Genomic DNA, 24780 nt, shown 5'->3' with positions numbered 1-24780 from the left:
GATTTGGGAAAGAGAGATGAAAAATGCAGAGGGAGGGTCATTAAGATTTGTGCCTTGTGAAGGTGTTGAGAAGACGTTAATGCGTCCTCTCAGACCATCCAAACTGACCACCTTCTCCTGACATAACCTCTAAGCATCGCTTTCCTCATCTGTTAAATAAAAATAATAGCAGCACTTACTTCACAGGGCTATGGTACGAATCTTGTTAGGTAACGCACACATAACACTTAAGTCAGTCCCTAGCACATAAGGAATGCTCAAAGATATGGTTATTGGATATGTTTCTGCATACTTATTATTTAGGTATTTATTCTTCCTGCTGCTAAATCGCTAGTCCCTTGATAATAATGCCTTTTGGGCCAGGCTTGGTGGTACACAACTGTAATCCCAGCACTTCGGAGGTGGAGGCAGGAGGATCAGGATGTTCCAGGTTAGCCTTAGCTACATAACATGTTCAAAGCCAACCTGGAAATGAAACCTCCATCTTAGGAGGAGGAGGAGGAGGAGAAGGAAGAAAAAGAAAGAAAAATAGAAAAATCATAAAATTTCCCGTTTGGTCTCTTCTCTCTGTCTTGTTTCTCTCATGTGTCTTTGTCTCTCTCTTGTGTGTCTCTCTGTCTCTGTCTATCTGTCTGTCTGTCTGTGTGTTTCTCTCTGTTTCTGTCTGTCACTGTCTCTCTGTCTCTTTCTGTCTCTGTCTGTCCATCTGTTTCCCTCTCTGTCTGTCTGCCTCTGTCTGCCTCTGTGTCTCTCTCTGTCTGCCCCTCTCTGTTTGTCTCTGTCTCTACCTCTGTGTCTCTGTCTGTCTGTCTCTGTCTGCCTCTGTGTCTCTGCCTGTCTGCCCCTCTCTGTCTCTGTGTCTCTGTCTCTGCCTCTCTGTGTGTGTTGTACAAGCATGAGTATGTAGATCAGCTTGTATAATCATTCCCAGAAATAGAGACCAGAAATACTAGGTGTCTTCCTCTACTGTTCTGTTCTTCTTGCCTTAGGACAGGATCGCTTCTGAACTGGAAGTTCACCATGTTGGCTAGACTAGCTGGCCCACAAGATTTAGGGATCTACCTGGCTTCACCCACAAAACTGGGGTTACAGATACAACACAACCATGACAGACTTTTTACTTGTGTGTGCTAGATTCAAATTCTAGTCCTCATGCCTGCAGGGCAGGGGATTTCACCACTGAGCCGTCTTCCTGGCGGCCCTTCTGTCTGCTTTGCATCATGGCTATTCCTTGGATTCCCAAATTCTAGCCATGCTTGCCCTGGCACTGTAGGCTGCCACCCCATTTCTCTGAACACTGCGCTCTCCATATAGAGTGTCCTATGGTTTGTTGCAGACTCTAACCCAGGTCTCCCTCCCCTCTTTGTCTCCATTACCTTCCTCCTTCCAGGAGCCGTGGGATTTTAATAGCTTGCCTGCTCTGTGGTTTTTCTCTCAAAATCTAATGAAATGGTCCTCAAGTCTAGGAAGGAAAGAAGAGAGGGAGGGAGAGAGGGAGGGAGGCAAGAAGGTTTGCTTCTGCAAAGCCAGCACACAGCACCTGTTTCATTATCTCCTTTTTGTCCCTGTACCCAGCACAATGTCACAGTCAGAACCTCATTTTGGTGGCATTAACCCCTTGGTGCAAGAGTTTCTACACGAAGTCAACCCTTAAGTGCGGGCCCCTGGACTTCATCAAAATGGAAGCAAGAACTCTTAACTGAATCTGATAACAAGCCAGGGCTGGGTGCCCGGGAATGGCATTTTGGCTACTGAAGAGGCTAACACAGGAAGACCGAAAGTTGAAGGCCTGCCTGAGATGCGGAGTAAATAAATTCAAGGCCAACCTGGGCAAATCTGTAAGGACCTACCGAAAGAAAGAAAGAAAGAAAGAAAGAAAGAAAGAAAGAAAGAAAAGAAAGAGAGAGAGAGAGGAAGAAGGAAAGAAAGAAAGAAAGAAAGAAAGAGAGAGAGAGAGAGAGGAAGAAGGAAAGAAAGAAAGAGAAAGAGAGAGAGAAAGAAAGAAAGAGAGAGAGGGAGGGAGGGAGGAGAAGGAAGGAAGGAAAAGAAAAGAAAGAAAGAAAGAGAGAGAGAGAGAGAGAGGAAGAAGGAAAGAAAGAAAGAGAAAGAGAGAGAGAAAGAAAGAAAGAGAGAGAGAGGAAGGGAGGGAGGAGAAGGAAGGAAGGAAAAGAAAAGAAAAGAAAAGAAAGAAAGAAAGAAAGAAAGAAAGAAAGAAAGAGAGAGGAGGAGGAGGAGGAGGAGGAGGAGCTGAGTGTGGTGGTGTCCCCTTTAAGCCATACACTGAGGAAGCAGAGCCAGTTGGATCTCTGAGTTTGAGATCTACCTGATCTAATAGGGTGGTCCAAGTCAACCGATTTACATAGTGACACCTTGTCTCAAAACAAAACCAAAATGGACTTTAAACAGAACACACACACACACATACACACACACACATACACACATACACACACATACACACACAAACACACACACACATATACACACATACACACACATACATACAAACACACACACATACACACACACATACACACATACATATACATACACACACATACACATACACACACCTACACACATACACACACACATACACACATACATATACATACACACACATACACATACACACACCTACACACATACACACACACATACACACATACATATACATACACACACATACACACATACATATACATACACACACATACACACACACACATACACACACACACACATACACACACACACATTTATTTACACTTTTTTTTTGAGGCAGGGTATTATGTAGCTCAGGATAGCTTTGAGTTTTCTGTACATTTTATGCTGACCTTGAACTCGAAATCCTCCCAACTGCTGGGGCCTAAACATGTGTCCCACTATCCCTGACTTATGTGACAACATTAGGAAGAATTAGGGGAGATCTAAGTAGAAGAATGTCCAATGATCTTAAGTTAGAAGACGCATTCTCATAGAGCTCCTCAAACTCACTTAGAAATTCGCTGGGATCCCCTTCCAACCCCGGCTGACCGAAAAGACAAGCTGATGCGTGAGTTTGTGTAGAAATCAAAGCCCAAAGGATAAGCGTGATGCTCTCACGCTTGGAAGGAGCAAGGCTGAGTTCTTTGGTCTAGCATGCATCAGTGACTATAATAAATGTCCAATAATGGAGACAGTGTGCTGTTGGTACAATAATAAATAGCTTCACAGAGCAGAATAAAGAACTTAAACACAACCCAAGTCACGAGTGGATTCTTGATTCGTGTTCAGAATGGAGCAGACCACTGGGAAATGTCTCCAAGGCACAGAGCAGACCCCAGGATCTGACATCAAAGGTGAGGTACAAACATAAGGCAGAACAATAGAAAATAGGGTAGAAACCAACGTCTTCAGATGCTATGCAGAAGGGGGTGTGGCTTATGTTGTAGCACTCACCTGGCAAATGCCAGACAACCCTGGGCTCCATCCGCAGGACAGGAGAACAAGGAGAAGTGAACAGAGGAAGGCTACTATGATGTTCGAATTTAAAATGTCAGTTAATGGGCTGGTGAGATGGCTCAGTGGGTAAGAGCACCCAACTGCTCTTCCGAAGGTCCAGAGTTCAAATCCCAGCAACCACATGGTGGCTCACAACCATCCGTAACGTGATCTGGCGCCCTCTTCTGGAGTGTCTGAAGACAGCTACAGTGTACTTACATATAATAAATAAATAAATCTTAAAAAAAATGTCAGTTAACGCTGGGTGTGGGGGGAGAAATTGTGTGAAGTGGGGAGAGGACAGTAATCAAGAGGCCTGGTGAGATGGCTTAGTGGGTAACAGGTATTTGCCACCGAGCTTCAAGAACCAGAATTGACTCTGGAAAGCTATCCTTTGACTTCTACTGCTGTGCAGTGTGTGTGCTGTACACATGTGTGTGCTGTACACGTGTGTGTGTGTGTGTGTGTGTGTGTGTGTGTGTGTGTGTGTGCGTGTACATTGGCATATACATATGTGCTGGTTCTCTGAAAGCCAAGATTGATGGGTCAAGAAATCAAGAGCTAGATACACCTGGAAGAGGTGGCACATTTTTTTAATCCCAGCATTTGGGATGCAGAGGCAGTCAGATACCTGTGAGTTGAAGGCCAGCCTGGTCTACAGAGTTCCAGGACAGCAAAGGCTATCCTGAAAAGATATCCTGGAGAAACCCAGTCTTGGAAAGAAAAGAAAAGAAAAGAAAAGAAGAGGAGAGGAGGGGAGGGGAGGGGAGAGAAGAAGAGAAGAGAAGAGAAGAGAAGAGAAGAGAAGAGAAGAGAAGAGAAGAGAAGAGAAGAGAAGAGACGAGAAGAAAAGAGAGAAAAGAAAAGGATAGAAATGAGCTAACACTTGGGAGGTGGAGACAAAAAGATCGGGAGTTCAAAGACATCCTTAGCTACAGAATGAAGCCAGTCTGGATTACAAGACAGCACATTTCAAAAAAGAAAAGAAATGAGGCGTGAAGAAAGAGAGGGAAAGAAGGCAGAAAAGTGAAGAGAGATGGAGGAGCTAGGACTGCGAGGAGCGGCACGGCTCACTGATTCCCTAGCAAACATTTTCCTGTTCCCCCGTTCTGCTTGTCTCGCTCCAGGGAGGAAAGCTTCCCTTGGGAGATACACAGGGATTTTATAGAACCAGAAGGTGAGATTGAGCCTCCGCTCCTCTGAGCTCTTTATGACTTTGAATCAACAGACCAAGAGCAGAGCTACGGTGTTACTGGAAATAACTGATCTCCACCACGCAGGAGAAACCGGAACGCTACTGCGTGATGAAGGGAGGTAAGAAGAAGAAGTCTGAAATGCAGAACAACGTCTCTTAGGGCCTCGCCTAATCGTGCCTTGTCAGTGGCAAAGGCAAGTGGAAAAATGACAACAGTGTAGTCAGAACAGCGAGGAGCCCAGATCCTTCAGAAATCCCGGCAGATAAGCAAGCATGGCCTGTATAGATGCTTAGTGTATGCAAGAGCAATGCAGAATGCACAGTAGAGGCATACATTTTGTTTTTGCAACCTATTTTTAAATAGGGTTGAACCTCCCTCTCCTCTAACCCACCACCCAGTAGAGGTAGTGGAAGAGAATAATTATTAGGATATGGGGGAAGTGGGTCCGTTTAGCAATAGTTCTTTAGGGGCGAGCTCCATCTTCTTTGGCAGGAGTTCAGCCCCATAGCAAACACCAAATACGACTGAGTAGCTGCAGACCAGTCCTCTAGGCAGGCAGACACCGGGCACGAACCAACAACTGTAGTTCAATCCTGAAAACCACAAGGCTCACCAACTGGCCTGAGGCGAGGCCATGGAAGGGACAAGCTGCTGCAGAAATGTCACAAGCAGTTCTTGGGCGGGTTTCTCTCAATGGCTGCGTTACAAGTGAGCTCAACAACACTATGTCGGGTGAACCAATGCATACCTGTCATTAGCAAAGCAAAGAATGGCAGGGAAGAGCAAACCAAATTAATGCTCAGTGCTCATCCCCCCACTGCCGGTGGGGTCAGATTTATACTCCTTCATCAAGCGTCCTTTCACGTGTCTGCTATAGACAAACATCCTTTCACCTGTGTGCCCTGGCAAAACATCATTTGACATAACCAGCTTCCTAAAGAAACTAGAAGTTCCCACGTGTGGAGAAGAGGAGGTAGTTATAACAAATGTGGCCATAAGACCTGGTAGAGAACAGAGAATTGTAAGTATTGCTGTTGTGCTTTGGTGTAACTGTTTGCTCATAAGACGTCAGCCAGGCGTGGTGATGAACACCTTTGATCCCAACACTGGGGAGGGAGAGGCAGGTGGATCTCTGTGAGTTCATGGTTAGCCTGGTCTGCATAGTGAGCTCCCGGATAGCTTGGGCTACATAGAGACCCTTCAAATAAACAAACAAAAATGATAGTGGTGATGGTGTTAATAAAGCATAATGGGTACATAGAGGCGCATTCTGCCTGCATGCATATGTTATAGCACTTGCAGGTATTGCTGGAAGGGGACAGAAAAGGACATCAGACCCTTGGAACTGGAGCTACTGATGGTTGTAAGCTGCCATGTGATAGTTAAGAACCCAGCCAGCATCCCCTGCAAGAGCCACACATGGCCACTAGCCATGGCTTCAAGGCCCCAGTGACTTTTTGTTCTTTTGTTTGTTTGCTGAGACTGAGTATCTCTAGGTAGCCCTGGAACTTCTAATATAGACCAACCTGGCCATGAACTCACAGAGATCCACCTGCCTCTGCCTCTTGAGTGCTGAGGCTAAAGTGGTGTAGTCACCACCACACACATCTTCAATGACTTCTCTCTCTCTCTCTGTCTCTCTCTGTCTCTCTCTCTCTGTCTCTCTCTCTCTGTCTGTCTCTCTCTCTCAAGATTTATTTAGTATATATAAGTACACCATAGCTGTCTTCAGACACACCAGAAGAGGGCATCAGATCCCATTATAGATGGTTGTAAGCCACCATGTGGTTGCTGGGAATTGAACTCGGGACTTCTGGAAGAGCAGTCAGTGCTCTTAACCATTGAGCCATCTCTCCAGCCCAAGCACTTACTGCTTACAGTCTAGAGACCAAGAAGTCTACTAGTACAGAGCTGAGAGATCTGGAATCTGTAAAGGACACCCCTGGAAGGCTGTCGTCTGGTCTATTCAAAGACCCCAAGAGACAGCACTTGTCTCTGTCTTCTTCTTGAATTTAGTTGTTGTTTTGTCTACATATATGTCTATGTACCACAAACATGCCTGGGACCTGAGGAAGCCTGAAGAAGAAGTCAGATGATTGTTAGCCATCCTGTGGGCGCCAAGAATTGATCCCGGGTACTCCAGAAGAGCAGCCAGTGCTTGCTCATAAGTACTGAGCTCTCTCCCAGTCCAGCCTCTTTCTCTTCTAAGGACGCTCATCCAGTCCAGGGAGTACACTTTCATGGCAGTGCAAACTTCATCACTTCCCAGGGGTTCTATCTCTACTCTTTTCAAGACAGAGTCTTTCTGTAGCCCTGGCTGTCCTGAAACTCACTCTGTAGACCAGACTGTCCTCGAACTCAGAAATCCGCCTGCCTCTGCCTCTTGAGCCCTGGGATTAAAGGGATGCGTCACAACCACCCAGGTACCTGTTAGTAGGCGTTGGGGTTTCGACAGTCCCCTACTTTTTTGCCTTTGTAGCTTTCCTAAATGTCTCATAGAATGTTCACAATAATACTGTCACCACTGTCACCTGTCACCGCCAGCAGGGACTGCAGTTCAGTGATGTCATCAGAGCAGCCTGAGGAGGCTCCTGGGAAGCCATGGGGACTTCTTCTAACTCAGGTCCTCTTGGCTATGTCTACCACAGAAAAGAATTCCAGGATGAGTCAGAGTGAGGAAAAGCTGGCTTACTGACGAGACAGAAAGACAGACAGACAGACAGACAGACAGAGACACAAGAGAGACAGAGAGTCAGAAACAGATAGACACACAAGAGAGAGACAGAAGACTGAAGAGCAGGCATGAGGAGAAGGGCACAGCTGGCTGCCTGGAGGTCACGGCGTGTGATTCGGGGGCTTCGATGCTGCTTCAGGTGCAGATACTCCTAGGAGGGTGTGTGCACTGGTGTACGTACCTCTTTTTGTTAGCCACAGAATTTTGCCCTTGAAAAGTAGGGTTTAAAAAAAAATTTTTTTTTTAAGGAGGTGAAGAGATGGCTCAGCGGTTAAGAGCACTGGCTGCTCTTCCACAGATCTTGAGTTCAATTCCCATCAACTCACAACCATCTGTCATGGGATCTGATGCCTTCTTCAGGCAAGGAGGTATACATGCAGAAGGAGCACTCACACATTTAAAGAGAGAGAGAGAGAGAGAGAGAGAGAAAGAAATTTAATCTGGAAGTGATGACTCTTACATTTGATCCAAGCACTGGGGGTGCGGGGTGCGGGGTGAGGCAGAAGTGGATGAATTTTTTTTAGAGGGTTATTTTCATTTTTTTAATTTTTAATATTTTTTATTACGTATTTTCCTCAATTACATTTCCAATGCTATCCCAAAAGTCCTCCATACCCCCCCCCCACTTCCCTACCCACCCATTCCCATTCTTTTGGCCCTGGCATTCCCCTGTATTGGGGCATATAAAGTTTGCAAGTCCAATGGGCCTCTCTTTCCAGTGATGGCCGACTAGGCCATCTTTCGATACATATGCAGCTAGAGACAAGAGCTCCGGGGTACTGGTTAGTTCATAATGTTGTTCCCCCTATAGGGTTGCAGATCCCTTTAGCTCCTTGGGTACTTTCTCTAGCTCCTCCATTGGGAGCCCTGTGATCCATCCAATAGCTGACTGTGAGCATCCACTTCTGTGTTTGCTAGGCCCCGGCACAGTCTCACAAGAGACAGCTATATCTGGGTCCTTTCAGCAAAATCTTGCTAGTGTATGCAATGGTGTCAGCGTTTGGAAGCTGATTATGGGATGGATCGTGGATGGATTTCTATCTATACAGTGAGTTTCTGGCCATCCAGGGCTACACCGAAACACTGTCTTAATGTTTTGGTAAGATTTATTTATGTGTATTTGCGTTTCTCTTGCATGTATATGTGTGAACCTTGTGTCTACCCATGTCCACAGAGGTCAGATGAGGGAGTCAGATCCCCTGGGACTGGAGTTATGAACAGTCGTGAGCTGCCCATGTGGGTGCTAGGAACCAAACCCAGGTCTTCTGCAAGAGCGGCAAGTGCTCTTTACCTCTGAGTCATCTCTCTATCGCCAAGGAGACAATTTAAAAATATTTCTAAATATTTCATGTGTATGTGTATTTGTGCACGTTAATGCGGTATCCACCGAGGCCAGAAAGGCGTGTTTTGATCTCCTGAAACTCCAGGGGTTCCAGGTGCTTGTGATCTCAGACCATCGGGCTTGGCAACACCTCCCTTACCTAGTGAACCATCTCATTACGTGTATGTATGTGTAAATGGTTTTGACCTGTTCTACGAAATCCAACGCTGTCTTCTGACCTCTGCAGGCACCAGGCATGCGCACGGTGCTCAGACACACACGCTGACAAAACAGGCATACACCAAATTAAAAAGTAAAATGGAAAAACTATTTGAAGACATTTATTATTTTTTTAAGAGAGACTAGGGTTCTTGATTTAAAAAAAAAAAAAAAAGCCTACTTAAAAGAACTGACTGCGGTCCTCCGGCGTGCAGGGGGCGCTGTGAAGTAATGCTGCCTCCCTATTTCTCACCCCGCGGTCTTAGCGAAGGTCGTTGTTGCTAGGAGACAAGATGCGTCTTTCTGTTCTCCAGCCGAGAGTCGGGTGTCGCCTGAGCACTCTTGGCGCGGAGGACTGAGGTCTAAGGCCCCATTACCTTAGCTCCAGAAGGTCCCTCCCTGTCTATGGAAACTTTTTCTTTCTAATTCCTCACAAGCGGCTCGTAGCAGCAGGCAGAGGCTCCTTGCCCGGACCCAGTCCGCAGCCCAGCCATGTCTAAAAAAGGAAAAAAGCCCAAGTTGCCCAAGGCACCCCTGTCCGACGAAGATCAGCTGCTTATATTTCAGCAAAAGATGCTGGCTGACGAAGAGGCAGCCAAGAAGAAAGAGAGACTCCTCACCCAGTTCTTGAAGGTGATGCTCGTCTGCAGTGTGTCCTGCCCAAACCCCCAAACTCACCGCCCATGCACTGGTGCCGTTGCCTGGGGTCGCGTCCCTGTGGCAGGCTCATTTTCATCCTTTCCTATCCCTCTGAAGTCCTTGGTCCCAAAATACATGGGCTTCAGACAATATTGGTTTTTGCCTAGGGCATTCTCTGTGAAACATGGGGGAAGGGAGAATTGAGTTTGGCAGTATCAACTGAGCCCCCAGAATTAGGACAGTGGATGCTGTCAGGTGTCCAAAATTCTGTCTTGAATTCTGAGGTTCGGTCTGGAGTGGGGTCTTTAGAAACTCTTCTCCTCTGATGCTTCACCCTGAAGGGAACCCATTCATTGGAAACCACAAACAGGAGCCCCCGAGTGTTGGCTGCCAAGGGCTTTGTACGTGAGAATACACGGGGACTGGTAGTTTTCAACGTGGTATCGATCGCACCGAGGTAGACCTTGGCTGAAACTCATGTGATTACTCCTCACCCAGGACAAGTTGGCCAAAGAAGAACACAACAGCGCTCTGAACCTTAATAAGATTAACACGCAGTGGAGAACCATCCTCAGGGAGGTGAAGACCAGAGAGCTTCACAAAGACATCGAGATCCTCAGCCAGACCTTTGAACGCGTGGTGGACTGTAAGGACAGCGTCATCAAGGTATGCACCCTCTCGGGCGTGGCGCACACCTTTAATCCCAGCACTCGGGAGGCAGAGGCAGGTGGATTTCTGAGTTCGAGGCCAGCCTGGTCTACAGAGTGAGTTCCAGGACAGCCAGGGCTACACAGAGAAACCCTGTCTCAAAAAGACCCCCAAAAAATAAAAAAAGAAAAAGAAAAAAAAAAAGAAAGAAAGAAAGAAAAAAGAAAAAGAAAAAAGAAAAAAAAAGTATGCACTCTCTCCAGAGAGCAGGCGGGGATGGCTTCCGGACCTTGCTAGGTAGAATGGGCCTAGTGAATTATTTATTATTTATTGTTGTCATTGCTGCTGCTGTTACTATTATTATTAATTATTATTTTGAGACAAAGTCATGTATCCTATTATTATTATTACTATTATTATTACTTTTATTTTGAGACAAAGCCATGCATTCCTATAATGGCCTCTGACTCACACGTAACAGGATTGATAACCGTGAACCCCCCACCCTCCTACCCCAACTTCCTAACTGCTGGTGTGGCAGGCATGGGCTACACAGCTGGATGTACCTAATCAGCCTTCAAGCCTTCACCAGACACAGGCTGTGACAAACGTGGCCTATTGGTTCTAATCATTGTCACTGAGATGAGAAAGGAAGTTCTGAGCTGTAACTCCTCTCCCCTACCTTAGAGGAGCTGAATCCTACGGGGCAGCCAGCATCACCAGCAACTTGAACTCAGGCCCACGCCTTTATTTCAGTATCCGAAGGCTCAGTTCCAGAGAAGGAAACTGACCTATCCAGGGTTGCCCAGTTCCAGGCAGAAGCCCAGAGGACTCTCTCGTATGGATATTTTGTTCTTTCTGAAGGGTCTCACTCTGTAACTCTGGCTGTCCTGAAACTTGCTATGTAGCCAAGGCTGGCCTCAAACGCACAGAGATCCGCCTGCCTCTGCCTCTCAAGTGCTGGGATTAAAGGCGAGTGCCACAGAAACTGGCAAGGCGTAGGTGCTTTGGCCCAGTCCACTGCCTCATTCAACCAGTTTGGCCTCCTTGATTTAACATCAGAGGCCCTGGACAAGGTCGGGAAGCCCTCCCTCACAGAGGTGAGAGCAATTCTGGATTTCCAAACCATTCAACCAGCCATCTTAACGCTCGTTTGGAGAGAGACAGGAGACTGAAACAGACTTGTGTAGCCCAGATGGCTGTAATTAGCAATCTTCCTTCCTATTTCAGTCTCCCAGAAACTGGGATTATTGGAGGTGCCATCAGTCCGGATCTGCATATGCTCTTAAGAAATTCCTGAATCACTCTCATCTTTCAAGGGATTTTGATGGATCCATTTCTTAAAACCTATGGGTATGGGGGCTGGAGAGATGGCTCAGAGGTTACCGGTAACCACACGGTGGCTCACAACCATCTAGAATGAGATCTGGCGCCCCTTCTGGCCTGCAGACACACATGCAGGCAGATTGCTGTATAAATGATAAATCTTTAAAAACCTGTGTGTATGGTATGTGTGTGGGCGGTACATGCCGGTGGAGGTCAGAAAGAACCTTGTGGCGTCAGTTCTTTCCTTCTACCTCCCTAGGTTTAACTGCCTCCTTGGCTCGGCATGTCTCCACCTCCCACTTTTAAAGTTCCTGTGGTTTAAGCAGAAATGAAGCCTGTCTATGGGCCTTTTATTCTCTGTATTCCCTGTACAGCCTGGCTTTGGGATTGGTGACCTTGATGGCCACCTTGCTGCCCTTTCCAGAGAAGCTTTGGGATTCTGGGGGGCTGTGGGGGGACATTGATGAGGTTTGTCAGGTGAGGGTGGCACTTCCAGTCCCTTGATGCTGGGGACCAGAGGTTTACAGAGCCCCTGGGCAGCACACGCTTGCTTTGCTTGTTGGTCTCATGACCAGTGCTGAGCTTCAGCATCTTCTCCGCAACCTACTGATGGCTCTGAATTTCTGTTTAGTCCTGACATATTGGTCGGACTTATGCCGGAGGAAATTATTGGCCCCCCTTTTCATTATCTCAGGCTTCACTAAAGATCTGAGTGGAGCCACAATCCATGCAGGCGGCCAACTTGAAGGTGGCACCAAGGAGTTGGGGGGGGGGGAGGCGGGGTTACAGCTGCTTTTATTTGTTTTTCTTTTTCTTTCTTTGTTTTTTTGGTGTTTTGTTTGTTTGAGATAGGACCCTTGCTGGCTTGGAACTGGCTGTGTAGACCAGGCTAGTCTCAAACTCAGAGAGATCTACTTGAGAGGTCTACTGTCTCCTAAGTGCCAGAATTAAAGACATGTGCCATCAGTCCCAGTTTGTCCCTGTTTCAACCCTACCTTTTACAGACTACCTGTTCACCAACTCCTCTTAATCTCTCTCTTTCTTTTTCTAAAGATTTCTTTTACTTATTTTATGTATATGAGTACACTACAGCTGTACTGATGGATGTGAGCCATCATGTGTTTGCTGGGAATGAAGATTGCTCACTCTGGTTCGCTCCGGCCTAAAGATTTATTTATTATTATACCTAACTGTAACTGTCTTCAGACAAACCAGAAAAGAGCATCAGATCTCATTACACATGGTTGTGAGCCACCATGTGGTTGTTGGGATTCAAACTCAGGACCTTCAGAAGAGCAGTCAGTGCTCTTAACCACTGAGCCATCTCTCTAGCCCCCTAATATTTTCTTCTCGAACAAAACTTCACAGTGATAGCAGATATTCACTGTACATCTTTCCTTCTGCCTAAGCCTTGCAGGGGTGAGGAGTCAGTAGGCCCAGGGCTGCTTCACACTGCTGGTTTTTGTTTTTTCTTTTTAAAAAGTTATTTATTTTTATTTTATGTGCATTGGTGTTTTGCCTGCTTGTGTGTCTGTGTGCGGGTGTCAGGTTCCCTGGAACTAGAGTTACAGACAAGTTGTGAGCTGCCATGCAGTTACTGGGAATCAAACCCAGGTCCTCTGGAAGAGCAGTCAGTGTTCTTAACCTCTGAGCCATCTTTCCAGCCCCAGCCTCCCCAACCCTCCGGTGCTGGGGAGCAAACCCAGAGCCTCGGACAAGCTAGATGAGTTCTCTATCACTAAGTCACACACTCAGCCCTGGAGGCTTTAGACTTGGGGTGTGTGTGTGTGTGTGTGTGTGTGTGCGTGTGCATTGTACGGGCACATGTGTCTATGTAGGCCAGGGATTGCTACCACATAGTTTTCCATCTTTTTGTTTGTTTTTAAAACATGGTGCACTTGGGCCGTAGAGAAGCCTCAGCAGTTACGAACAATTGTCGTTCTTGTAGAGGAGTCAGACTAGATTCCCAGCATCCATCTGGTGTACAAGCACCTTAGCTCCAGTACTGGGGAACAGTGGCAGGTGGGTCTCTGAATTTGAGGCCAGGCTGGGCTAGAATGAGTTCAGGGACAGCCAAGACTACCCAGAGAAACCCTGTCTCAAACAAACAAACAATGATTGTGCTGGGAAACCGCCACACTCAGCTACCTTATAACAACAACAACAAAACCCACAAAAATTGAACTTTGTGTGTGCGCATGAGTGACGTGTGTGTGTGTGTGTGTGTGTGTGCGCACATGACGTCTGTGAGTGGGTGTGCATGTGCTACAGAACATGTACAGAGGCCAGAGAACAACCTGTTGAGTCTGTTCTCTCCTACCTGTAACGTGGGATTGAACCCAAGTCTCTGAAATCATACAGCAAGCTTTTCCACCCACTGAACCATCTTGCCTCACCCGGTGCTTCTCCAGACTTTCTGAAAGTCGGCAAATAAGAATCAGATCCTTTGGGCTAGAGAGATGGCTCAGTGGTCAAGAGCACTGACTGCTCTTTCCAAAGGTCCTGAGTTCAAATCCCAGCAACCACATGGTGGCTCACAACCATCCTTAATGAGATCTGACGCCCTCTTCTGGTGCATCTGAAGACAGCTACAGTGTTGTACTTAGTATAATAATAAATAAATCTTAAAAAAAAAAATCAGACCCTTTAACTATAAGTAGGATCTCTCTATGTAGCCCTGATAGCCCTGGAGCTCACTATGTGAACCAGGCTGAGCCAAACTTGCAGAGATCCGCCTGCCTCTGACCCCTGACTACTGGGACTAAAGGCATCCGCTGCTGTGCTTATTTTCCAATCTAGGCAGTGTTGATCCTTGCTGGTGCTCAAACTTTCTGGTTTTTGTTTTGTTTTGTTTTGTTTTTAAATTCTCTGAGCGTCCTTTCTTCCCTAGTGAAAGTGTTCCAGTTACCTCTTGATAATAATAAACCACCCCGAGCTAGTAGCTTACAACAGTTTCATCATTACGTTTTGCGGTTCTGTGGATAGCCTGAGCTGTGTAGCTCTGCGTGCTAGGGACCTAGCCAAGGACTCAGAGCACACTAGACAAACCGGCAACTGCCCAGCCACTGGGCTCCTTCCTGCTGTGCAGCCATTCATACCAAGGCAGCCTCATTAAGACTCAGGAAGTTCCTGAAACAGAAGATTCACAAGGCCCCTCTCCCAAGTTTATGTCAACAGAAACTACTAGGGAGAAGGGACCCTCAGACCAGCTGAGCTGTGGAGCTCTGGGATGTGGCTCTTGTCAGCCCTCCCTCTTCACCCCCCCCCCCCGCTCCTGTAAGTGACAAAATGATTCATGGAGGTGGCCTCTGGCACAGTCTCTCTCCTATGGTGTAAGTAGATATTTGTTGTTCCTCTTTCTCCAGGAAAGCTACACAACATAATATCCTTGGACCCGTGAAAGACAAAGGCGATTGTCTTTCACAAGCAAGAATGCTGTCAGGATGCCCTTGCCACTACAGTCACCTCAGTCTGACTGGCTTGGCGTAGGCTCAGCTGTCAGTCAGGAGAGCTGTTGACTAGAATTTATATGACCTCTCCATAAGCTGTGGCTTTCTCCCAGCTTGCTGGCTCCATTCCTGGAGGAAGCATTTCCAAGAACGGGCATTCCAAGAGGCAGGAAGTGGCAGGCCAGACTCGGGGCTGTGTTGGAAGCGTCACAGTGCCAAGTACAGTCTTCACCTCTTCTGTTGCGTCCCACAGTCATGAGGTGGCTCAAATTCAAGAGAACCCCATCTTCAGTCCCAACTCCTTCCTGCCTTCCCTTCTCCTTTTTCCCTTCTTTCTCTTGAGATGAGAGTCTCACTGGCTTCAAACTAATGATCTTTTAAAAAATATTCTTTTTAAAGTGTGTGTGTGTGTGTGTGTGATGGGGTGTGCATGTGAGTTCAAATGACTACAAAAGCCAGAAGACAGCGTCGGATCCCTTGGAGCTAGACTTGCAGGTGGGTGTGAGACACCAGACTTCAGTGCTGGGAACCGAACTCAGGTCTTTGTGAAAAGGAACAAGTGCTCTTACCTCTAAGCCATCTTTCAGCTTCCAAACTCACGATCCACTTGCCTCCCAAATGCTGGGACAGTAGGTTTCTGTCATTATATCCAAATGCAAGTCCACCTTTGTGGAGGAATGACAAAGTCACACTGCAGAGAACTGCAGAATGGGAGTGTCCACTCATCTTTTCAGTACAGCATGCCATAGAAAGCCACTTCCCCTTGGCCTCTGAATCACTCTGACATGGCCTGATTGGTCTTTGACAGCTTCTTTGCTTTTTGTTTTGTGCTTGGAGTACTGGGGCTCAAACTCAACCCCTCATGTATGCTAGGCAAACATTCTAACATGGAGCTACATCCCTAACCCCCTAAAATAATTTTTGCCGGGTGTGGTGACACACACCTTCAATCCTAGCACCACTAGGAAGGCAGAAGTAGGTGGTTTTCTGTGAGCTGAAGGCCAGCTTGGTTTACAGAGTGAGACAGTGGCTCAATATAGATATACATTATATATACATCTGTCTGTCTGTCTGTCTCTCTCTCTCTCTCTCTCTCTCTCACACACACACACACACACACACACACACACACACACACACACACACAAGTCTTGTTAAGTTACTAAAGCAGGCTTCAAACTCATTATATAGCCCAGGGAATGTGCAATGCTCCTACCTCAGTGCCCTGGTATCATGGGTGTGCAGCACCATGGCCACCTTCCTAATCTATAGAAGAAGATAAACTAGGTTCACATCCTTTTCTGCCCTGAAACATGCAGTTTTCCTGAAACAGGATTCCTGGCTCTCTTTAACGGCGGCTCCATCAGTGTAATGTTTGTGATCCACGAGATGTTGCTCATTTCACATTCCTTTAGAAAAAAAAATTACTTTCACTTTATCTGAGTGTCTGTCTGTCTGCACATATGTTAAATGCACCATATGCATGCAATGCCCATGAAAAAGGCCTTGGAGCCCCTGGAACCGAAGTGACAAATGGTTGAGAGCTGCCATGTGAGTGCCAGCAATCAAAACCTCTGGAAGAAGTCGGGCGTGGTGGCGCACACCTTTAATCCTAGCACTCGGGAGGCAGAGGCAGGAGGATTTCTGAGTTCAAGGCCAGCCTGGTCTACAAAGTGAGTTCCAGGACAGCCAGGGCTACACAGAGAAACCCTGTTAAACAAAACAAAACAAAAAACAAACAAAAAAAACCTCTGGAAGAGCAGCCAGTGCTCTTCAATGCCCAGCCATCTTCTTCCTCCTCCTGTTTTTAAAAATAAAGACAGGACTTATGATATAGCTCTGGCTGGCCTAGAACTCCCAATTTGACCAAGCTAAGCCTGAATTCACAGGTATCCACCTGCCTCTGCCTTCTGAGTGGTGGGAATAAAAGCATGGGCCACGGGAACTAGTCCCTACACTTCTAGATAAGTCTTGGCTTGCAAAGGCTGGAGAGATGGCTCAGTGGCTACAAGCTCCTGCAGTCCTTTCAGAGGACCCGGGTTTGAGTTCTAACACCCACATAAGGAACTCATAACGGCTTGTAACCTTTTTTAATATAAATAAATAAATATATACATACATACATACATACATCTTTTATTAGATACCCAAGAATGTTTTTGAGGGGTTGTTTGCTTGTTTTTGTTTTGTTTTTAAAAGATGTGTCTATTTATTTTATGTATATGAGTACACTGTAGCTGTACAGATGGTTGTGAGCCTTCATGTGGTTGTTGGAAATTGAATTTAGGACCTCTGCTCGCTCCAATCAACCCTGCTCGCTCAGTCCCTGCTTGCTCCAGCACAAAGATTTATTTATTATTATAAATAAGTACACTGTAGCTGTCTTCAGATGCACCAGAAGAGGGCGTCAGATCTCATTACAGGTGGTTGTGAGCCACACCATGTGGTTGCTGGGATTTGAACTCAGGACCTTCGGAAGAGCAGTCAGTGCTCTTACCTGCTGAGCCATCTTGCCAGCCCCTGCTTGTAGCTCTTATATCAAGAAATCTGAGGGCCTCTGGCCTTCTGAAGCACCTGAAGGACACTTAACATGAATTTAGAAAGACATGCATACGTACACAAATCAAATCTTCATGTCTAAAGACTGAACGGGAGAGCCGGCATTCCTAAAACCATTAGGAAATAAGGAAAATGCCAGATACCTAAATCTGTGTGTGTGTGTGTGTGTGTGTGTGTGCTGTGTGTGTGTCTTCCTCACTTGCTGTCCACCTTAGATTTTGAGACAGGAGTTCACTCACCAAACTGGATCAACTGACTGCTTAGTCAGCTAGACCTAGCACCCCTCCCATCTCCACTGAGAATACAGGGGTGCCACCACCCACTCCTGTGGGTGCTGAGGACCCGGCTGCCCCATCTCCCCAGCCTCTCATGGATGCTACGTGGCCGGCACAGTTATTCTCTTCCCCCTGCCCAGTCTCTGGCTAAGGACTTGACTGAAGCTGAGGAGCAGTATGCCCACGCTCTGCGTAGTCACTTGCACAACATTGACCAGCTCTTGGCCCTGCAACGACGCCGGCTCGGCCTCCTGGAGGAAAATTACAACATGGAGCTCGAGGTCCTGACCAAAGAGTTTGAGACGGAAAGGTACGGGGCCAGAGAGTAGAGAGACTAGATTCGGGGGAGTTCCCAGAGACTACACCTGTAACCAGATGCCCAGTACTGTGGAGCCTCTTACCCGAACCACAGTTTCTATGCATACAGGGTCCTGAGATCCTTGTCAATGAGCTTGGGGTGACTTACAGCCTTACCTTACCTTTGCCTGCCTCCTGCTTCCAACTCAAGATTCTATCCATCCAGCAGGCGACAGGGACAGGAGAGAGAGATTTCACTGCAAACTTACTTAGCTTTTTGGTTTTGTATCATATGAAGGCATTGCCTATTCAAAAATTAAAATCTTCTTATTCATTCTTTTTTTTTTTTCTTTTTTTTTGGTTTTTGGAGACAGGGTTTCTCTGTGCAGTCCTGGCTGTCCTGGAACTCACTCTGTAGACCAGGCTAGCCTCGAACTCAGAAATTCACCTGCCTCTGCCTCCCAAGTGCTGGGAAGAAAGGAGTGCTCCACCACACCTGGCTCTCTTATTCATTCTTAATGGGGAACAAAACTACACACACACACACACACACACACACACACACACACACACACAAACCTTTTCCTCCCTCCCAGCCAGAGTTTAAAAGTTTGTGCCGTTTAGTTTCATTTTGTTGTTGCTGGTAGTTTGGTTTGTTTGTTTGTTTATTTGTTTGTCTGTTTGTTTGAGACAGGGTCCCTCTATGTCATAGTCCTGGTTGTTCTGGACTCAATTTGTAGACCAGGCTGGCCTCAAACTTACAGAAATCCACCTGCCTCTGTCTCCCAAATGCTGGGAAGAAAGGAGTGCTCCACCGCACCTGGCTCATTTGTAGTTACCCCGTGCATTTCTTTGTCATCTTTGTCCTGAGGGCTGCATCCGCCATGTCTCCTACAGGAAATCGATCATTGACCATCATGAGAAGGAGATGCACTACCTACAGGACGTCTTCATGGCCATGGAGCAGAACTACATAGATTCCGAGTATGAGAGCAAGCTGGAGTTCCAGAGCATGTGGGATGACCTTAAAAACAAGGTACAGAAGGAGATGGGGGACAGGATCCAGAGAGACGCAGGAAAACTGCTCAAGGCAACCAGAACTGGCTGAGAGCCCTAGAGCCAACAGCCAATAAACGTTTGTTGCCACCGAGGCACCCCAGGGCTTGCCACCAAGGCACCCCGGGGCTTGTGATCTCCTGAAGGCTGCTTGGGAGGCAAAACTGTTCTAAAATGTTATGAGAACTTATTCTCTCTCACGATACATCCTGAGCACAGTTTCCCCTCCCTCCCCTCCTACCAGCTCCTCACCACCTCTCCCCCTGTCCCCCCAAGATCTCCTCCTCCTCCAGTTCCCTTCAGAAAAGAGCAGGCGCCCCGGGGATATCAACTGCACACGGCATATCAAGATTATAATAAGCCTAGGCACAAGGGTTGGGTGAGGCAACCCAGTAGGAGAAAAAGGGTCCCCAGAGCAGGTGAGCGAGTCAGAGACACCACCGACTCCCGCCGTTAGGACTCCTACAAGACCCACCGAGTTAACAATGCACTTCGAGTCTAAAACAAAACAAAACAAAACAGAGAAGAGACCATCTGGCTTCACCCTTATGGGTAGTAGATGAAGAGACAAAAGCCCCGAGCAGCCGATGACCAGCTGAGTCCCAGTGCTGGTCTGGGATCTGTCCAGTACAGAGTAGGTCTGTAGAATCTTGGTCAGGGATGCTTTCCATCACAGGCTCGGCAAACCTGCATGCAGAAGTCGGGGTATAAAGTTCTTGTTTTACTTTAATCAGTCGCTTAACTTATTCTCTTTGAGACAGCAGCTTGCTTTGCCCAGGTTGGTCTTGAATTCGCTACATAGTAGAGAAGGACCTGGAACTACTTTTTTTGTTTTTAACCATAGACTTCCGGTCCTCCTGCCTTCACTCCCCATAGACTTCCGGTCCTCCTGCCTTCACTCCCCATAGACTTCCGGTCCTCCTGCCTTCACTCCCCAGCGTGCAAACAGCTCACCCATCACTCCCAACCGTATTCAGGGCTAAGCAGGCGCTCTGCCAGCTAAGGGCTCCAGCCACGGCTTTTACTTTTAGCCCGTGTTTTACCCTACAATTTGAATAATTTCCTACATGTAAAAACTGAGGCCCTTCATGTCAAAATCCAAACCGTCCATTTCCCTTTATTATTATTTTTTAAAGATTTATTTATTTATTTTATGTATATGAGTACACTGTAGCTGTACAGATGGTTGTGAACCTTCATGAGGTTGCTGGGAACTGAATTAAATTTTGGTTTCCCTTTAAAGAGTTAAGAGGAAGGGCTGGAGAGATGGCTCAGAGGTTAAGAGCACTGACGGCTCTTCCCGAGGTCCTGAGTTCAAGTCCCAGCAACCACATAGTGGCTCACAACCATCTGTAATGAGATCTGATGCCCTCTTCTGGTGTGTCTGAAGACAGCAACAGTGTACTTATATATTATAAATAAATACATAAATAAAATCTTTAAAAAAAAAAAAGAGTTAAGAGGAGCTGGCGAGATGGCTCAGCAGTTGAGAGCACTGACTGCTCTTCAGAAGGTTCTGAGTTCAAATCCCAGCAACCACATGAAGGCTCACAACCACTGTACAACTACAGTGTACTTACATACATAAAATAAATAAAGAGTTAAGAGATCTGAGGGGGGCCGCGGCGGTGGCAGGTTGTACAGCACTCGGCACTCAGGAGGCAGAGGCAGGCGGATCTTTGAGTCCGAGGCTCCCTGGTCTACAGAGTGAGTTCTAGGACAGCCAGGGCTACAGAGAAACTCTGTCTTGGAAAATCAAAAAGATTTTTTAAAAAGGAAAAAAAAAAAAGTTAAGAGATCTCAAACACTAGACCTCACTCTATTCACAAAGTTGCCCCCCCCCCCCCGTGCTCTCTTGTCCGGGTCGCTATGGACCAACCTCACTTCCAACATAATAAATCTTTAAACAATGCTCCAGACAGTTCCGAGGGTGCGGTTACTTGCAGGCGTGGACGGGCACTAGCAGGGTAACTAAGCATTTGGCCTTGGGATATGCTTCCTAGAATTTAGAAGAGAAGCACTTTCTTCGCCTACAACTGGAGAACATAGTGGAAGATCTGTGGAGGAGGTTCCAGGATGCGCTCAAGAATTACACCGACGCCACGGAGGACCGGAAGATCGCCTTTGAGTACCTGAAGGTGAAGGATGAGAAGAGCTCCAAAGAGATTGAGGCGCAGATGAAAAAGATCCAGAAGCTGCAGGTCAGTGCGCAAGCGCAAGCGCGAGAGCCAGCCGCTGCTGCCGTTTCCCCCGGTGCCTTTGTCCATCTTTCCCAGATTGTTTTCGGGCTCTCACTGGCTGGGGTCAAGATGACAGACTGTGCTCCTAGTTCCCAGTCGGTCTCCCCTTTGACCTGTCTCCCTCTGTCCATGGCTTCTCCTAGGAGACCATAGGTATCCTGAAAGGGAAGATCGTAGCCCACAGCCGCGAAGGCGAATGGCAGAATCAGTGCATCCGGAATGACAAGGAGCTGGTCCACGTGCAGCTGCGAAAACTTAAGGTCCAGAGGACCCAGGCTCGGACCCTATCTCAGGAGAACTTAGTCAAACTCACCCTGGAAAGTAATTCCACCCTCAAGACCCTGAAGAAGGTCGTGGAAAAGGTAAAGGAGAGAGAGAGAGGGTAATCAGGACATAACGGAGAAACTTGGCTGGAGGCAAACCTGATTGGGGGAGACGTGGGGGCGCCCCCCCCCGTAAAGTGCACGCTAGTATTATCTTTTTTGCACCATCCTCTCTTTTAAATTAAGTAATGGGGTTTTTTAGCTTCCCGAGTCCCCCCTGCCTTGCAGAAGGCCTTTTTCTCCACTTCTACTGTGTGTGTGTGCGCGCGCGCGCGCGCGTGCACGCGTGTGGTTTCTTCACCCCCTCAATGCCCTTGCGACTTCGGATCTTCCCCGGCTTTCCATTCTTTAACTGGCAGAGGAAACGAACTCAACCAAGACCCCTAGGCTGTATTATCTCTAGACTGCATCACTTTGGGGGTTGTCTCTGGATTTCTTCTGAAGACAGTGTGGTTCTGGGATCTTATCCTGGGGTCTCTCTTGAGAACTACCGACTCATCAAGCTGCTCCCTGTCACCTGTATGGCAGGCTCCGGAGACAGGCGCTACCACCAAATGGCTGTCCTAAGCTCTGGCTCGCTACCATTGGTCAGGGTTTCTTGTGGCCCCTTAGATAGACCTCTTTCAAGGCACTTTGGCTGCTGTCGCCCCTTTGCCAGCTTGAAGCAGCTAAGTGCAGCAGTCATCACACCCTAAGTCCTCTAAGAGCAGTTAGGGTGACCTCTGGGCTGGGGACAGGGAGGTGGGGATGGCAGACCAGGAGTTGGACGGGACGGGCCCCCTGGTAAGTCAGACAGACAGGGAGAGAGGATCCATGCTGGGTAACAAGGTGGCACATTTCCAAGATGGCCGCTTCTTCCCCAGCCTCCAGACTCTGGCAGCTTTTGTCTCCTCCCGCCAGCAGGCCTCTGCTGATGGACTGGCTCAACAAATTCAAAACCTAATCAGGACATGTCACAGAACAATTAAGGACCAAATGGGCCATTCTATCTGACTTCAAATTGGTCAATCCTAAAGTAGGGGAGGAGAGGGCTTCAGAGCTTTAACCCCATCCCTCCCGTACTCTCAAGAAAAGACTGGATGTTCGGCTTCCAGGGTCCCCTCTGCTTTGCAGGGAGTCTCTTCCTCTGTGTGTCTATTGCAGTTATGCCCAATTAACGCCTTTCTTTTTTTTTTTTTCTTTTTTTTTTTGGTTTTTCGAGACAGGGTTTCTCTGTATAGTCCTGGCTGTCCTGGAACTCACTTTGTAGACCAGGCTGGCCTCGAACTCAGAAATCCGCCTGCCTCTGCCTCCCGAGTGCTGGGATTAAAGGCGTGCGCCACCACGCCCGGCCAATTAACGCCTTTTTTAATGGCGTTAATTTAAAAAAATAAGTAATAATGAGTTGTTTGTGGAAAGAATACGAAATGCCAGGATAGCTCTTGGCACAAGGCAAGCACCACACTGAACGGCTTCCCTGGGGCTGGAGCGGGGAGACTCTCTCGGTTCCCCTAAACCGCTTCTTCGTAACTCCCAACAGGGTGAAAAGATCCTTAAGCTTGCTGAAATATGTAGGAAATTCGAAACCGAGGAAGAAAAGGTACTGCCTTTCTACTCTTCAGTATTGACTCCCGAGGAGCAGGAGGAGGCCAAGCTCCAGAACCCGGAGGACATCACAGAGGACCTTGCCAAGGTAGAGGGGGGTAGGATGTGAGTGGGGGCAGCACCGGCTAGCTAACGGGTGAGCAGCGGTGGGCAGCATAGGCTAACAGGTGAACGGCGGGGCAGCACCGGCTAACGGGTGAGCGGCCATGGGCAGCACCGGCTAACAGATGAGCGGTGGTGGGCAGCACCGGCTAACGGGTGAGCGGCGGGGCAGCACGGGGCTAATGGGTACCATAACACATCTGTTCCCTCTAACTCCACTCTCAGATTATGATGGACTACGCGGGCATGGAGAACTTCTGGAAGAGATACAACAAGGTGAAACTGGAGGTCCTGAGTCTCCAGCACAGGCGGCTGCAGCTGCTGGATATCAGCAGCAAGCTGCGGGAGATGCTCAAACAGTACTTGGATGGCATCTCCGTGAGCGACGAAGTGCTGAGCCACCTCAACCCGCTCTTCATAGTAAACCACAGAAGCAACCTGCCCCAGCTGCCCCCACCCTCGGCCCAGCCGGTCTACAATGTCATCGAAGCCGCCCACATCGCCTCCCATATCCTGTGACCGGAGGAAGAGACTTCTTTCCTGACTCCTGAAAGGAGGTTCTCTCCTTTTCCTTTTTCTTTTGTGAAACCAGAGTGCTTTGCTCTCATGCTCAGATGAACAGGCACACTCAGACAGACAGACAGACAGACAGGCAGACAGACACTCCAGCTGCTTACTATTTACTACCACTACCCTTGCAGTGTAACCGATGACTTTTTTTTTTTTTTTGAAGAGAAAAATAAATAAAAGTAAAAGAAAAACTTCCCTGTAGTCTGGAAGTTCCTTTAAACAAACAAACAAACAAACAAACACGGTCACCAGGAGGTGCTGGCAGCAGAACAAACCATTGATCCCAGCAATGGAGAAAGGCAGAGGTAGGCGGATCTCTGTGAGTTCCAGGACAGCCAGGGCTACCAACCCTAACCCTACCAAGCCAGGTTGAAAAACAACAAAACCAACCAAGCAAACACAGGGTCTGGCGCAGGCCTCGGACTCCCTATGTGACTGACTCTGAGCTTCAGGTCCTTCTGCCTCCCCTGGAATCGCAGGTGTGCAGCACATCGGTTCCATTGATCTCAGGGGGTTCTGCAACCTAATAATCTTCCTACCAACGGGGGCCCTCTGCTCAGCCTTGTAAGATTTTTATTGTTTTAGCTGTGTTTACTTTAAGGATATGAGGAACATGGTCCCACGGAGAGAATGCCTGGGCACTACTGGGAGGCAGAACATAACTTCCTCCACAGCATGGGGCACCTATCACTCTTACAGGCTGATTCCTCGGGGTAAATTAGGACAGCAAGAGCAGGCAAGAGGAAGGTGCTCCAAAGC

At 47.6% G+C, this 24780-nt stretch overlaps 1 protein-coding gene across 1 annotated transcript; it reads left to right on the top strand.

Annotated features, from left to right (window-relative positions):
- The first annotated feature begins 9249 nt into the window (after nt 1-9249).
- On the top strand, nt 9250-24158 carry Drc2 (dynein regulatory complex subunit 2). Its single transcript, XM_021183621.2, has 8 exons — nt 9250-9586; nt 10091-10258; nt 17990-18159; nt 19044-19182; nt 21206-21403; nt 21586-21804; nt 23285-23437; nt 23677-24158. The coding sequence occupies exons 1-8, from the start codon at nt 9446-9448 to the stop codon at nt 23968-23970; spliced, it is 1482 nt and encodes a 493-aa protein (XP_021039280.1). The 5' UTR covers nt 9250-9445; the 3' UTR covers nt 23971-24158.
- Nucleotides 24159-24780: the final 622 nt, after the last annotated feature.

The sequence above is a fragment of the Mus caroli genome, unplaced genomic scaffold (assembly GCF_978045245.1).
Source record: "Mus caroli unplaced genomic scaffold, Mus_caroli_1 scaffold_16, whole genome shotgun sequence".
In the NCBI taxonomy this organism is placed as follows: Eukaryota; Metazoa; Chordata; class Mammalia; order Rodentia; family Muridae; genus Mus; species Mus caroli.
This window is presented reverse-complemented; position numbering and strand designations above follow the sequence as displayed.